A 17499-nucleotide genomic window follows, 5' to 3' on the forward strand; every position below is an offset into this window, starting at 1 on the left:
TTCATTAGCACGTTTTTAAACTATTAAACCATGTATTTCGCGTGAAAACTTTCCATATAAATGTTGCTATAAAATATCAGATAAATATGTTTCCAAGTTTATAATAATTAAAACACTACTGATTATGTGCTAATGGATTTCTCGTTTTTTTTAAAGATAACTCCATCTTTATCTTTAGGGCATGTACAAAGGTAGAGTCGGATATGAGCTCTACGTTATTTAGAGTCGGATATGAGCTCTACGTTATTTAGAGACTAGCATCCTACAACAGTTAGAGACAATATGGTCTCTAATCATTAATGTATCAAAATACTTTTTCTTACTTTTATTTTCTTTCTTTCACCACCATGCAACAAAATTTGCTTTAGTAAATGCTAAGAGTCGACTCTGAGTCGTTGTCATGCATAACAACCATACTCCTTTCTCTTTCCTACATGTCACCAAATTTACTTGCATGGTAATAGAGAGAGACCACTAATAAAAATCGTTGTACATGCCCTTAGTAGAAACAAACGCCACCTTTATACTAACAATTTAGTGCTAATAACAACGTTTAACTCTCATATCACAACTTTAACCGATAGTACTTTTTTATATTGGTCTAGAGTTATGTTTTGTTGGTACAATAGTCATGTTGTTGGATTCTCTTTCATAACAGCGTGGAGGACTCATATTAGCTTTCGGAAAAAAAAAACAATGGTTGAAGTCAGTATGCTCAATAAAACGTTGTCATTCATTGAACAATGGAGTAAAATACTAAATCCAATATCCATGGTTGCAAAAGTTACTGCAGTATCAAAACACATTGACAGACGACAAAAATAGTACGAGTAGTACGAAGTACTGTACTACATAACTTTGTACTTGTGAAGTGTCAAACATGGAAAAGTAGTTATACATGTCAATGATGAGAATATGAGATGAGTATTCCTGCGACTGCCCCATCGCCAAACATCATACTTGTAAATAAAAAATAATTTATAAATAAAACTTTTATGTATGTGTTCCTAACAATCCAAAAACAAAAACAAAGATGATTGAAAAATAAACTTTAATGAAAAACTTTAAAATCAGCTTCAAATTTAAAGTTAAAAAATTAAATTGTTTAATAAGTATAAGCATAAAATAAAATGAGGCTCGTGGTCTGAACAGAGAGATTCTGGGGTGACAATTACGAGCGATGAAAATAACATTTTCTGATGGCGTATCATGGAGAAAGTTCTTCCCTGGTTTACCAGTAATACTACGTAAAGCAACGTAATGGCCTGCAAGGAACAGACACCGCCGGCGTTATTTGTTTAATGATCCTTATTTCCATGTTGAACAAATCAATGTGCATGTGTGCTGTTTTGATGTCAGAAATTAAATTGAAGTTGGTTAGAATATTTTGTTTCTGTCGTGTTCAGAGAATAACATGGCACATGGACGACCTGTACTCAGATGTTCTAGCTTGTTCTTTTAACTTGATCTACCTTAATCCCTAAGATATTAGTATTAATACACTACTATAGCCACGTCAAGCATAGGCGCTTCTAGGGGTGGTCCCAGTACCACCCAAAAAATCCTATCCCAATACATATATATTTATATATATGCATATGAGAACATAAATCTTAAAAAAAACTCTTTTATTATTATATTACTATGTATATTTGATCAATTTATACTTTTAACTTAGTTATATTTAGGGTATTTAAAAAATTATATAAGTTAGACCACCCATACATACGCCACTGACGTTAAGTCACGATAGTTTTCTGTAATATCACAATAAACCTACTAGTACTTCTAGCCATTTTCGTCTAATAATCTTCTGTGTCACTTCCAGTAATCCCTAGAGCTAAAAACCCTAGGGAACAGCCAAAAACTCTAGGGATCGGGTTTCCCTACAGTGAACCCTAGGGAATGGCCCATAGGGAAGCATTCTACGGGAACAAATTGATTCCCTTGGGTTTTCTTAGTAGAATCTAGGGAAAGAAGCTTTCCACGTGTTCCAAAATGTAGGGATTGAATGCCACCTGGACAGAAAAAATCCAACGTGGAAAGTGGTACGGCACCCTAGGGAACATTTTTATTGGAGTATTTCATTTAGAAATTAATGCAGATTAATTTAGCTCTTAATTAATCATTGATTAGTTTTATTTGTTTATTTTATTTCTTTTGCAAACAAGCCAGTAAGCATTCCAATCATATTTTTGTCAACTTGCTTGAACAAAAAATATATATACTGCATTATAAAGTTAATCTCAACAGTAAAAATTGGGAGTACATGCAGAGTTGCCCATCGAAAAACAAAAGAAAAAAACACACACGCAGAGGGAGAGTACATCCAGAGTTGAAAATTGACGAACACTTAATAGATCGTGGCTTTGCTCTCTCAAAAGACAAAATAAAACACAAATATAGCCTTCTGCAGTAGTTGTATCCAATGCGAATGGTACGTAATAGCACTTCCAGAAGTCATCAAGCTGCAAAATGAGTAGGAAGGTTGAAGAAAATAAGAACTTATGGAAATCTGCAGCTACATATATATATATATATATATATATATATATATACGTGGGATTCTCTATTTGTTCAATATAATAAGCACATGATTTCTAGCTTTGATTACTAACCGCAGTAATAAGTTCTTGACTTCTCGGCCTTACCGATCTGCATCAAGCACCGAATCCATCAAAAATCAAAACTTCAAAATATGCACAGGAAAATATCTGCTCGAGTATCTTTGCTAAATGCTAACTAGAGAGCAGCTCGGCAACACCACGCTGCACAGGTCGCCGTGGCCTTGATTCACCCCTGTCCCGGCGTCGCCTCTCAGCCGCAAACAAATGCAATCAGCCCACGCCCACCACGGCCTTCAGGAGTGCTGCTGCAACCACCCTCGAAGGTTGAAGCTCCTGTCGATCTCTACTACTTGAGAGTAGATTTGGTGGTGGAGACTGGAGAGGGAGTTGATTTGGGGAGGAAGAGATGAAAGAACATGTTGAAGGAAGAAGAAAGGGGAAAGTTTAGCAGCTTGGGGTACTTTATTACTTTCCAATGGAAAGCGAATATGGTGTCAGTCCAAATTTTGGATTCACAAGGCGGGAGAAACTATTACAACCTTTCCACATGGTTGGTTTCTGAAAAAGTCAGTGGACCCTGCCACCGTGGTTCTCCTATCAGTGCCAACTGTACTAGTTTCCCTATGAGCAAGCAAAAACTCTAGGGATCATCTCAGTTCCCTTGAGTTTTAGTTCCGGCTCTAGGGAACTTATTATCCCCTTGGGTTCTAATTAGGGCTCTAGGGAACATTTGAAAACCCTAGGGACCCCGTGGAATTCCAGTAGTGAAGAGAGAGTGGTGTTAGCAGTTAACTTAAGAAGAAAAAAAGAATTCCTATGTGCCTATTGGTTAGATCATGAAAACTAATTAAGGGATCTAGTACACTCTTACCATAGGTAGCCAAATGGCTGATGCCCACCATCTCTTTCCATAATCTATTACACAATCTTTGTAATGGTATACATCAATTGATTGATCAGTAGACTATTAGCCAACAGTATCCATGCTGGTTAGTTTAGGTACCAAATAAGGGGAAGTTGGTAGGTAGGTAGGTAGGTACACACCACAGGGCTTCTAGAACCCAAGGAACCAAAAGGACCAGCTTGGAGTTGGAAAAGTTGCTCCAAAACAAAAATGATGAAACAAAAGGACCAAAAAGCATCTCCAAGATTAAATTTGGTAGTAGATTGGATTGTGCACTATTAGGTGAGACATCAGTGTTAATTAGTGGGTTAGCCTAGCTATAGTTGCTGGCCTTTTATTTTGTCCTGAGGCCAACATGAAAACTACCTCAGCTAGCTACATTATCTCTTTGTCCATTTACCAGTTGGAATGGTTGTCAGTACGTCCAATATGCTCCCAACTTGTCCCCATCTACGGTGAAGCTGTACATACATTTGTATGGCCATTCATTATTTCATTAAAGATTACTCGCAAAAAAAATATTATTCGGTTAAAGGATTTCAGGGTATACACATATTAGATAATAACTCTATTTCTAGATATAGTTCATGTACGCTCCTTTAGCTGATCAGACGGCTATCCCGATTCAGTGTAAAGCATACACCGTGGATAGCTAAAAGGGTAATTTTACCACCTTGAAAAAGTACCAGGAGGTACGGCACTTTTTAATGTAATATTTGGTACGTATCTTGAGGTAGCAAAAATTTAGCGTAAAATTTAGATACTTTGAGATACTATTTTAAGGACTATAAAATTTCTCCATTTAAAAAGGTACTGATAATTAGTAAGAACCCTTAACTGTCTAACCACGATAGCTAGCGCCGTTAGCTCTTTCACGGAGTACATAAAAGGTAAATTATTGAAAGCAATTATTTAACATATCAACTGCCGTGAGTTGAGCCATCACGTAGTACTCTCTATCCGATGCTCGTTAATGCGTCCATCAATTACAATATATATCTAGCTTCGTCCTAACATAACATGAGTACACATGACTACTGATGGATGTTTACTTCCGTTGTGCTGTGTTTGTTTTTGGGACCAAATTAACCTAACGCAAAGCTCATGTCAAATGAATAACTCTTGTTTCAACGACAACATAAAGTCGCATGCTGTACAATGGCCCGCTTGATTAAGGCTAAAAATCAGTGTCCAAAAAACCGTACGATCGATGCAAAACTGTACCATGTTACGGACTTACTGGTAAGGTTTCAACTTTCAAACATTATATCAGCTGGGTCCGTTTAGATTATACAATAATATATATTTCGTACTTATTAAGAAAACTAAAATGTTTTTGAACAAAATTAATGCATATATAGTAAGTGGGGGCCTCGCTCTCTTAATTATCTCCAACCAATATTGATGAGTTCTTGGTTTAATTATGCCTAGTACGACGACCTAAGTGTATTATGTTGTTGTTTGCTAGGGAATTCACAATGATATACCAACCATGTGAAGTCTATCATAAATTCATATTGCATATCATAGGGACATCATTATAGAAGCTGACCTGCCAGTTGCAATAATATTACAAGCGCTGCCGAATAATAAATTTCATCGTCACTTTCTCTGCTTTTTCCCCTCCTGAAACAGGGCAAATTGGATTTAAATAAAAGAGATTATTCTAACCATTTGGTAGAAGGAGACATTTAAGAGCCAAAAATAGAACAAAGAAACTCCAAATCTTGGAACGTTGCGAGAGATATGATTCCGGCATATCCAAAAAGTATATAAACCAGTGTCATCGAATAAATTGGTGACCTAGACTCTAAAGTCAACGAGCCGATTGGATCATCGACAACGCGATAGATAAAACTTCCTATGTCTTTATAGAAGACTATAAAACGTGACAAATAAGTAGGCACCAACAAAGAAAGAAACAACTCTTAAAAAAATAATTCTATCAACACCGTAGAAAAAACTAACTTTTATATATAATAGATCTACCAAAGAATTTATGTGGAAAAAACTTTGGAACTTACTTAGAAACCATCAAGCTGGCTATCAGAGGGCCGGCAGTGAGGCGGAGTTCATCATTTTATTTTACTCTTATCTCTGTTCATTTTCCTCTGATTTTCTGATGTGGAATCACTTTGGTTGGTCACAATACTATATTTATTTAATTGTTTTCCATAAGTTGGTCAATTTCTCTCACACATGCATCCTCAATTCTGTTACCAACTTAGATTGCATCTACATATCACGCCATTAATAACTATGAACACTTTCATCGGGAGTGCCCTAAAGGAACATTATTATCTGGCACAAATCTAGCTAAGTTGTCATTTCTAAAAGAAATCTTGGATGTTTGACAAGATCATTCATGTAGCACGCTTCTTTTGTTCACAGTGTTTGTCTATACCCATCACACGTCTCACTACTTAATTGAATCAAAATAGACGATGAATAAATAGATCGAGTAACAACTTTATAAATGTGTATAGCTTAATGCTTAAGTAAACCAATTTTCCACACCTCACCGCCAGAAGGAAATTTTTGGGAACCAATGAAAGTTAAATTACAACTACATCATACCATTCATATGGGAGCACTCTAATCTATCAAGGAAGCTGACTAAGTGACTATCAGTAAACACTTTTACTACTGACACTCGATGTGCCAGCAGAGTCTGAGGGGTCCAACTCTAGACAAAAGTATTAATCAATTATTAGCAGCGGTAATTAAATTCCATGAGTGAGAGAGAAAAGTAACAAAAGAATGAATAACATATTTTCCAATTATTAATAGTGGTTATTTAAAGTCTACGAGTGAGATAGAGAATTAAGAGAAGAAATTAAGAAGAACACACACACACACATATATATGTATATACTCCCTTCCATTCTAAAATATAAACACATCCTAGCAGTTTTAGCAAATATTAACATTGAGTAGAAAAAAAATGTTACCCTTATTAAATGGGAGATGGTTGATAGTAGACGAGGGTGATTCAGGATAAAACATGCATGAAGAAAATTGAATGTGGATGATTAATTAAAAAAAATACTCAAGTACGTTCAGATACGTAGGCTCAAATAAATACTTTTTTCAAGGACAGATAAATTAAAAGCTAGGCTCAAACAATTAATCGACCAAGCAAAAGGTTTAAACACCAAAATTAAGCAAAAGGGCCATTAGACAATAAGACAAAGCATTTAATTGTTGATTTAGAATTATGAAGCAACCACCAAGCGTAAAACTCCTGACAGAACTGATCTACATGCATGCATGACCCGTATACGTAGTACGCACCAACCACGACGACGAGATCACGGAAACGCTTCGTTTTCGCTCGGATTCGGTTCGATTTGATCTTGATCGAGTCAAAATTTAAAATCTGCCGTACTGGTGATGGTACTTTGGATCGCTTTACCTGCGTTTTTCTCGAAGGCTGTCTTTTCGTGTGTACGGACGGCACGATCGATCGTACAGATAAGTGTCATCTGGTCTAGGGTTATTGTTGTTATTAAGGATTAGTAGCTGGGATCGTCAATGGTAGATGAGTTTCGATTCAAAGCTTCCAATTGACAAAAATCGGGGTCGTCAATGCCAGTTTTTTTTTAGATAATGAAATAAATAAATATCCCGGCATTTACTCAAAAGAGCTACAGCCAATTATTACATAGAAGCGTTTGACGAACATAGGGTAGATCTAATTGAATAGAACACACCGCAAGGAACAATAAAGAATCCAGTCTAATATAAGGAGATTACAATTATTGAAGTCTATTTGTAAATCTCCAACCATAATTGGCAAAAAATTACATAACCGTAGTCTCCAACTTCCGACATGCAACTTTCAGAAACTCTTCATCATCTCCACACCTTTGGTCGTCAATGCCAGTAACCGTACGCTTGCTTGCAGTCGCGTCAGTCAGATGGATGCTTCAGTTTAGAGACTTTTACGGTTCATGGTACTACGTACTCCCCTCGGTCCCAGAAAGGCCCATTCCTAAATCCTAAAGAAAGATTAGTGAAGAGTAAAAATGACTAAAATACCCCTCATTGTTAGAAAAAGTAGTAATTTTAATCAGAAAGCTTATACAACGGTATCTCATTGGAACGGGATACCCTTCTATGAGATAGTACCTGGTACCTAATACAATGGGATACCCTTATACGAGGATACCTGATACCTGTTGTGGTACCAGGCTACCAGTTGCATGGTACCCAATACCTGTGATACCTGTTACCTCTGTTGTGGTACCAGGCTACCAGCTGCATGGTACCTAATACCTGTAATACCTGTTATCTGGTATCTGTGATACTCGTGCAAGAGAATAGTTAATATATCTATCCCGTTGCAACTAGATCTCGTTTTGTAGCGGTCCTCATTTTAATAGGTAGATAAAGGATATTTAAAGGAGAAAACTTCTCGTTTTATGTGCTGAGGTTAGGTAAGATGGTAAAAGTTAATTTTTTTTTGGACAAAATTTAAACTTCAGAATGAGTTTTTTTAGGACAGGAGACTAAGAGGGTAAGGGAGAGATTACCATATTATTTTAAGTAGTAAATCATATTAGGTAGTATTTCTTTTTAGAAACACAATACAAACATAGATGCTCACACACCCTATCTTTATAAACACACATCCTATCCCTACCTTTAAAAAATTGGATCGGCATATCTTGATATTGATAAAGTCATTATGGGCACATCGCTGTTGATAGGTACATCGTCTACCAATTTAAACCTAAGGAACTGGTTTCACAACAATCAGTGCTTTCTCGCAGAGTTTCTCCCGTTCTTGTTATGCTCTAAACTATTATTATGTTTTTAAGCTTCATTCGAATAAAAGCTTTTTCCATTGAACAAAGTAGTAGTGTAGTACCACAAATTCCCTCCTCGCTTACATGTGCGTGCACGATTCCTGGCGGGTAAATAAGGGTAGCTAATGACGCCATTACATCATGATTCATAAAAGAAACGGTGCTGATTAATTAAATATAAGGGTGAACGAGTCATCTTGGTCCCAATCACTGTTCTTCCTTTTTCTCCTACAGTTTCTACGGCTAGTCCATCTCTTGACTCACCTCCATACTGTACCATGCATGAACAACAAGGTTCGATGTTTATAATTTAATTTTCACTGGTGACGTGTCTGACAACGAAGAGGAAAAAAGGGGCAGAGTAAATGTTTGTCTTTTGTTGTGTCCGCTAGGGAAAACTTTCCGGTGGAATGGGGACATCGCTTGAAAAGTTGTGCACCAACTGCTCTTTTGTTACTGTTGCCTCGTCTTGTTAATGTGATGCTGCATTGACCGGCCTGAACGAGTGAATGGCCAAGTCGTTCCTTCAGGTTATTCTTTCTGGATTTTGGAAGAGTTGTGACCCGGTCAGAGATAGATGAAGAAGCGGATCAATTAATTTAGTTTTAATTATTTTAATCTTAAAAATAAATATATATTTGATATTTTAGCAACTTCTATAAAATTTCACATGAAACACACTTTTTAGTGGTTTTAAAAACTTTCTAACGAAAATTGAGATAGAATGTGTATCTTAAACATAAACGAACAGGATTATATCACGGAATTGTTCAAGGCTCCTCAGAGTAAACCAGATGGTTGGTGATCACTCGATTAAGATGGTTGTCAAGCCTCTCCGAGTCTTTCCTTGGGTTAGTCTGATCGGTTGGCTTACAACTGATAAAATGTAAAACAACATACAAACAACTAAAAAAAATTTATAGACAAAACTTTTCTACTATATTATTTGCGATTTAAAAACCAATACTAAACAATAAACTATGATAAAAACTCACAAAATTAACTCTTAAAATTAAATTTTAAAATTAAAATTTTGGCAACGGCTTATAACCTAAAAATATAAATTGATGGGAAGAGGGTTTAGGACATGCTTTTGCACAAATTTTGAAAGATCTTGCATGACTATGTCGTTAAGAAGTAATTCTCATGATATTGTTACAGTTTTACCAAGTTTTACTAATAACACATCAAGAGAAATTAAAAGCTATAGTTGTGATTAAAAGATTATGGCCAGCTTGTTTGCAACCAATTTTATGATTATAATTAGGGTTTTTCCGTTGTTTTAAGTTACTTGGTACTTTTCTAATGCTAAGAATAGACGTGCAAGTATCAACATAAATTATTTTCTATTGCATCGGTTACATATCTTCAGCTTATAAAGCCATAGCTTAAAAAGATAGCTTCCATTCAGCCTTGCATCAACATCGAAAAGACATAATCTCTCTCTCCCAGAATATAAGAAGTTTTAGGGTTGGACACGGTTATTAAGAAAGTAGGTAGAAATGGGTGGTGAAGGGTTATGATTGGATGAGTAGTGGAAGTAGGTGGGAAAAGTGAATGGTGGAGGGTTATAATTGGTTGGGAAGAGAATGATGGTGGAGAAGTTGTTATATTTTGGGACAAATCCTGGGAAGTAGTAAAATACTTTGTGGCATGTGTTTACTGGGTACTCCCTCCATCTCAAAAAAAAAACTCAACCTAAGCGGCGATGTGACAACAATTTAGATAAGTGGCGATGTGATAACGAATTTGTTTAGATTCGTTATATTGGGAGCTCTTATAGGTTGAGTCTTTTTAGAGGGAGGAAATACATTATTGCTGATCGGTGAAACTCTTGTGGATTCGACAAACTAAAGGAAACAATCCCCAAAATTGTGGTAGCCTTGCACCTTCTTGCACCTTATTGCGTCCTAGGCTCCTACTCCTACACTACCACTCTACTACTTGTACTAGAGAAATGGAATTGGTATAACAGAAGCAGGGGCAGTACAGGGTGCAGGTAAGCCAATTTATTGAAGCAGATGCTACCTACCTCTTGTTGGATTTGGCCCAAGGTGCATGGAGGGAGGGTAGTAGCTCAGCAGCATCTCATCTCATTCATTGACACACCTTTATTATTACACCACCATTGCTGCTGCTGCTGCCTGCTGCCTGCTGCATCTCTTCTCTTCCCTTTCCTTCTCTTGGCTTCCCTTCCCTTCCTAGGAATGCCCCATGAGTACACCAGGTCTACATCCACAGCTCCATACACCTGTGTGACAATAGACAATAGTTAAGTTGCTGAAATTTCAAAAAGTAATATAATTCTAGCAATGTTTCACTTCAAAAAAAATATATAATTCTAGCAATGTGACATCTTGCAAACACCAAATTAATAGCATAGAAAAGAACAACATTTTGCCTACCGTTTGGCCTCCGACTGTTAGATCCATGGTGTGACACTCTGCGACTGTTGAACAATTGCACTTAGATTGATACAAGGGACCCGGCCACCCGCAATTCAGAGACATTAGCCAAGGAGGCAATAACACAGCCTATTTAGTGCAAGTACTGGCACCAACTACATGTTACTATCTTCATTTTGCAATGTTGTTCCATAGACTAAAAATATATACAAGAAAAAATAATGAGAAAAGACAATGTATACCACCTACAGAAACATACTCCGTATAATATAATCGCCAACCTCTTACAAAGCATTTGGTTACGGGTAAAGAGCAAAATAAATTGCAACAATAATATATTGGCATTGGTCTTCTCAGTAGACAAATATTGAGATGGATAATCCAATACCATAAACAACAAATATTGTGAAACAGGAGAGCAGTAACATCTGATGTTGTAGTGCATGAGGACCGGGTCCATGCACAGTTCCATGGAGGGAAAAGAGGGTGCCATTACTGATGAGGAGGTCCTGCCTCCTACTAGTACTCAACTGTGGTGGCCTGGTGTTTGTAGGGGGCTGGCTGGTCTGGTGACTCGCGAATTAATCCAGGTCACAGAATGGGTTTTATTAATAGTCTACGTCTAATATTTATAATTATTATCCAAACATCCGATGTGATAGGGACTAAAAAGTTTTAGTCCCATTTAAACAGAGTTAATTAGGCTTAAAAAATTTGTCACGCAAATTAACTCTTATTTATGTAATTAGTTTTATAAGTAGTCTATGTTTAATACTCTAAATTCATCCGATATGATGCAAATTAGCACTGGAATTGGATTGGATTGGATGGTGTAGGAGGAGGAGAGCATGAGTGGTTGTTGATGGGTGCATTTAAGACTTCCTGGCCTTGACAAAGATACCAGATCTCTGTACTATGGGGACTGGCCACTCAGCTGCCTGCACCCAACAAGGAGGAGAAAACTAACCTAACCTCTGGGAGTTATTTCCACCAATCAATTCCCTAGCTACCCACTTTTCCATGCTCCACATGCAAAGCCGAAGGCCAGGAGCCTCAGGGCACCCGTAATAGTAAAGTAAGGTGTTTTTTATAAAATATGTATATCTCAGCAATAGACTAGATTAATAGTAAACCAACTCAATAGTATGTCTGCATGGGTATCTATAGTTCTCTAATCCATTGCCTCGTTTTTCTCTATAGACTATCTCTAAGTTAGTAGATAGCTTTGCTCTCTCTCTCTCTTCATTTAATCTATTCCAAATAGTAAAATATGCTGACATGGATCTCTTGTAGAGAGCCTATAGATAATCATTACGGGTGCCCTCACCTCCTCTCCAATCTCCATCAATTTGCCTTGCCTCCTCTTCTTCTCATCAGTAGATCTGCATCATGTTTTGGAGCATTTCTTATCTGCACCACAAATGAAGAAACATGGCTGAATGTGACACATATATAGTATAGGGTGACGTGTTTACATCAACGCATAAGCAGTTTTCATGCTAAATAGCTAAATCCTTGCATGCCAGAGCAAATGACAGAAACTCTGAAAGCACCTGCTATGAAAACAATCTTTCAGGATTGTTATTGTCTCAATTGATCGCTTTGGATACCATGCTTGTAGTACTAGTTCTCTTTTTGATGGAGCAGATAAGCACTTTTAACTGTAGTAGATCTGGTGGTATTATCTTTGGACTCATGCAACAGAAAGAATGCAAAGAGTGAGGTTTCATGGCACCAAAAGGGGGGCAGCTGACTGGACCGGAGTACCACGAAAAATATTCTTTAGCACTGTAATCAATGTCACCACCAAACCCCGAATGAGTTTACAATTCTTAAGGATACATCGTTGGAGATTAAACCATTAAAATATTTCTTTTGTTTGAACATGAACAGCTGAGCTTACTCTACTAGGATTACCTGTATTTTGTCCTCTCAAGACTCAAGACTCCAGGATGTCCTCATGGAAATGGAAACAGTCCAACCTTCCTCTATATTCGGGTTTTTTTTTTAAAAAAAAGGAACCTTCCTCTTTAGAATTCAAATATTGCAGCAAGACTAGTTCGAACAGTCCTGCCACCATCATGACCATTTCACTATACAAACTTAACCAAACAACAAACAAAATAGCCATAAAATTGACGTAATACACTCGTGATGATACTGTTGTCGCAACAGCTGGATGTGTGAATTCCGATGCAGCAAGCATGAGTACATGGAATACTCGGCCTACCCTAACCTTACAACATGTACACCAACCAAGAATAAAGTAACGGGTTAAACAAGTGCACAACTTCCTCCATATCAAGAGGGAGGGGAATTAGGAGCGGGAAGGAAGGAGGGGGTAGCTCACCAAATTGATCAGATTCTCCCCTTTCTTGCTTCACCCTTTCCCTTTCTTTGCTTTCTTTCTTGCACAATCACACACACAAAGACATGCTGCTGGGTTTTCTAGAATCTCAGAAAGGAGGGGGAGCTAGCGTGGGGTGCTAGAAAAATGTCGGTGGGTGAGCCTGAAAAAAAGAGGAAAGATTACGGGATTGTAGTAGTAGAAATTAAAAATAAGATGAGAAGCAACGTAGTCTGAGTCAGAGTGAGGGAATAAACACTTTCTATACCCATTAAGCATCGCCATGTGCTGCTGATGTGTGCCCCAAAAAATCTACTAACGTGGAAGTGGGTGTTGAGCCATTGAAGTTTGTTTCCAACTCAGACTTTTTCTTCCATCAAGCAACAGCAATCCCTTGGACCAATTGAAAACCTTGGGCTAGCTCGTGTCCCCTCCTGTCCAATAGAAGGCATGCATGATAGAATCAGGTTTAACTCATTGAATAACAAAGGAACGAAAACATAGTACATGTTGTATATTATATAAAGTACATATAGACGAACAACACACTAAAAATAAACAATACTGATCGATTTATGTGAACGGCATGCATGCATCATCATCGTCCTACTAGCAAAACTAACAAATACCTTATTCATATATCAATACACAATTATACAACACCGTAGATGCTGTAATAAAAAACTTTTTTTTTGCTGTTACCACATACGTATTTCAGAAAGATGTACCATCAAGGACACCCACCAAATCGGAGGCGAAGAAAAACCCCTACCTATGCGCGCCCAACTCACGCATCTGGTACACTCACCGGGTACAACCAACAATCCCATTTCCAAAAACAAATCGAACTGAAAAAAAAATAAAAGATGAAACAATAAACAAAACCAGACACAGAAAAAAGGAAAGGGAATAGGACGAGGAGCACTGGGAGTGAAGTATACCTACCTACCAAATCCAGCCCCGTGGGGGGGAGGGCCTTTGCAAATGGCAGCCACTCAACCAACCTCCGCTCCTCCTCTCGTCTCATCGCACCAACTCGGTCAAATGGCCCAGAGGGATCCGGGTCAATGGGGCCCTCCCCTCCTCTCCCTCTCCCTCGTATAAAACCAACCAACCACCACCCTCCTCTCTCTCCTTGCTCACGAAAAAGCTCCCACAAAGCATCACCTGCAACCAGCCCCCGCTCATCTCCATCTTCCTCCTCCCTCCCTCGCTCCTGTGCTTCTTCTCTTCATCAACAAGAGAGCTTTCCCTCGATCTGTGTGTGTATATATATAGAGAGAGAGGGACTGATCTGGGTGTAGCGAGCTAGGTAGCCTAGCTAGCATGGGGAGGTCCCCATGCTGCGAGAAGGCGCACACGAACAAGGGAGCCTGGACGAAGGAGGAGGACCAGCGGCTCATCGCCTACATCAAGGCCAACGGCGAGGGATGCTGGAGGTCGCTCCCCAAGGCCGCAGGTATATACAACGTCGTACAAAATCATGCTACTCCGGCCATGGCGTGCATGGCGGCGGCGATCATGGTCAGAGGTCGACGGTGACTGACTGAGTGTTACCTGTGTGTAGGGTTGCTGCGGTGCGGGAAAAGCTGCCGGCTGCGATGGATCAACTACCTGAGACCGGACCTCAAGCGAGGTAATTTCACCGAGGAGGAGGACGAGTTCATCATCAAGCTCCATGAGCTTCTAGGCAACAAGTAAGCCTCCATGCCGGCCATCCTGCAAAGAAGATAAATATTGTATTAGCTATATAAGAGATAGAATCATGATCCGATCATGACAACATGGCGATGGATGAATCGACAAGCATATTACTGATCACTGATCGATCGATGTGTGTATAATAACATATATCTATATGGTGTATATGCAGGTGGTCACTGATCGCCGGGAGGCTGCCGGGGAGGACGGACAACGAGATCAAGAACTACTGGAACACGCACATCAAGCGCAAGCTCCTCGCCCGCGGCGTCGACCCGCAGACGCACCGCCCGCTCAATGCCGCCGCCGACCACCACCAGCAGCAGCAGCTCCAGGCGCCACGGCGGTTCGCCGCCGCGCCAGCCGGCCACCACCACCACCACCCTGACCATTTCGCCGTCCTCTCCAACTCGCCGGAGGCCTGCAGCCACAGCAGCGACGACGAGCCCAGCTCCGCCACGCCGCCGCCGCCGCCGCGTCACCTCGGCATCGACCTCAACCTTTCCATCAGCCTAGCTCCTTACCAGCCGCAGGATCAGACCAGCGAGCCGATGAAGCAGGAGGAGGACGACGAAGCGTCAGCGACGGCGAACGGCGCCGGCAATGCAGCGATGACGACGACGGCGACGACGGCGGCGGTGTGCCTGTGCTTGAACCGCCTCGGGCTCCACGGCGGCGAGGTGTGCAGCTGCGGACGCGGCGGCGCCCCCTCCATGCAGGCCAGCACACACATGTTTAGATTCATCACGCCGCTAGGAGGAAGCCACCACAACAGTAGTAGCACAACAATGACATAATTAATTAAGTTGAGGGAGGAGATATATATACACTACTTAATTCGCAATTAAAACCCAGCCACACATGCTTAGCTCTTTGTAATATTCATCAGGAAATGTGATCTCTTTCTCTTTTTTTTTTATTTCCCCTCATTTGCAGCCTCGGCCAGAGTGATCATCATGCTTCATCGATCATCATTCATCAGGGTGACATGGTTCATGAGTTAGTTTTAGTTGTTATTTCTTTCTTGTCTTCCTCTAGTTTCTTTTAACCCATATAGATAGTTTTTTTTAGGGCAAGACATGGGTTGTTGATGATCTACCATTAGATCTAAACATGCCCTTTTGGAGACCTCATAAGAATGCATCACTCAACACATAGCTTTCCAAACACTTTATTTCCCTCATGCATGCTAGTAGCCCTTTTGCAACTTGTTTTTATGTCTCCTTTTATATGGAGATGCTCTTGATTGGCCAAAGATGAGGGAGGTAAGGAGTGAGTGGTACATACTGATGAAAGTGAAGGAGGGTGCATGCTGTGGTTGTGGTGCTGCTGGTGGTTATGGGAAGTTAGGTTTCTTGATGAATGTTTGCAATCACATGAGCAGCCAGTGAGAAAAGGAGGCACAGTTTTTAAAGAAAAAAAATAAAGAAAAGGTTTGTCTTGTAGATAGAGAGGAGGGAGATCAGGGGGCCAGGGGGGAGAGAATGGAGAGCATGTGAGATGCTCTCTCTTTTTTGGGGGGGTTAGGTTGGTAGGTTGGTAGAAGGGATGGGAGAGGTGTTAATGAAGGGGATAAAGTGCCATCTAGGAGGGGGCATGGATTGAGGAGCTTTTGGTTAGTTAATGACTTAATAGTCGGAGCTTGGCTCGTGGTTTGTCCTTAGTCCTTGGGTGGATGCTGGTAACAGGTGGAGGTAATTAGTATTTTAATCATGGATCAGTGCTATAGTTAGCACTTAACTAAGCTAGCTTCAGGCTTTTCTGAAGAGGAGTGGGGGCCCAGGAAGGATGATCTTCAGAGTTAAGAGGATTAAGCACAAGCAGAATGTCAGTGGTCTCCCTCACTGATCACTCTAGTCTCATCCTACCTATGTACACTGGTGGAGAAACCATCTTTCGTCGGTCGGCCGATTTCCACAATAGTCCCGGATGCAATAAAAACCGGGGCTAAAGATGATCTTTAGTCCCGGTTCAAAAGGGTAACGGGCATATTTGATCTTTAGTCCCGGTTTGTGTTACCAACCGGGACTAAAGATCATCTTTAGTCCCGGTTCAAATGCTGTCAGGACCTGTCAGGCCCCCCCGGGATCTTTAGTCCCGGTTGGTAGCACCAACCGGGACTAAAGATCTTAACTTTAGTCCCGGTTGGACTAAAGATCCCGGTGATCTTTAGCCCCGGTTGGTGCTACCAACCGAGACTAAAGATCTTAACTTTAGTCCCGGTTGGTAATACCAACCGGGACTAATGATCCCGGTGATCTTTAGCCCCGGTTGGTGCTACCAACCGGGACTAAAGTCCCACCCCTATATATATGTCTTCTTCCTCCTCCAGCTGCCCGAGCAAGCTTCAAAATTTCTTCAAAAAAGAGGGGAGGTCATGCCAAAATTTCTATTGAATTTATTTTGGTGATTACATACAAATCGGAGGTGCCTAAAAGGTTTGCAACTTCATCCTCCAATGTTTTTTTTGTCATACTACATTTGCACCTATGTTTTGCACACTTTTTTTGTCTCCAAAATTTAGTTGTAAGTTGATGAGAGAGAAAATGTGTGTGGGGAAGAAAGAATATATAGAAATTTAGTTCATTTGCTAAACAAGGTTTTATAAAATAGTTGAGAAGGAAAACTCTAGTGAAAGTTAATATTAAATAATAGAAAACAAACTAAAATAAAAATTAAAAGAAGTAAAACACATTAAAATTAGTTTAAAACTTTACAAATAGTTTTTAAGAATTATTTGGTGTAATATTTTATGATTTTTGTA

At 39.6% G+C, this 17499-nt stretch overlaps 1 protein-coding gene and 2 long non-coding RNA genes across 3 annotated transcripts in view; 1 reads left to right on the forward strand and 2 right to left on the reverse strand.

The window, feature by feature from the left end:
* Nucleotides 1-2203: 2203 nt before the first annotated feature.
* Nucleotides 2204-2993, reverse strand: LOC136353860 (uncharacterized). Its single transcript, XR_010737328.1, has 2 exons — nt 2619-2993; nt 2204-2468 (listed from the first exon to the last, which is right to left on the reverse strand). It is a non-coding gene; the product is annotated as an uncharacterized lncRNA (long non-coding RNA).
* A 5438-nt stretch (nt 2994-8431) lies between these two features.
* Nucleotides 8432-17499, reverse strand: part of LOC107278037 (uncharacterized) — a 30600-nt gene continuing 21532 nt past the window's right edge. Inside the window, exons 8-16 of the long non-coding RNA XR_010737701.1 lie at nt 13980-14753; nt 13807-13882; nt 13303-13468; nt 13038-13197; nt 12241-12923; nt 12015-12097; nt 10688-10832; nt 10315-10533; nt 8432-8822 (exon numbers count right to left, since the gene is read on the reverse strand). This is a non-coding gene — a long non-coding RNA (uncharacterized lncRNA). The remainder of the gene's footprint in view (nt 8823-10314; nt 10534-10687; nt 10833-12014; nt 12098-12240; nt 12924-13037; nt 13198-13302; nt 13469-13806; nt 13883-13979; nt 14754-17499) is intronic.
* Nucleotides 14353-15664, forward strand: LOC4349938 (myb-related protein 308). The gene is made up of 3 exons (XM_015760108.3): nt 14353-14493; nt 14602-14731; nt 14908-15664. The coding sequence occupies exons 1-3, from the start codon at nt 14361-14363 to the stop codon at nt 15530-15532; spliced, it is 888 nt and encodes a 295-aa protein (XP_015615594.1). The 5' UTR covers nt 14353-14360; the 3' UTR covers nt 15533-15664.

Source organism: Oryza sativa, chromosome 11 (genome assembly GCF_034140825.1).
Source record: "Oryza sativa Japonica Group chromosome 11, ASM3414082v1".
In the NCBI taxonomy this organism is placed as follows: Eukaryota; Viridiplantae; Streptophyta; class Magnoliopsida; order Poales; family Poaceae; genus Oryza; species Oryza sativa.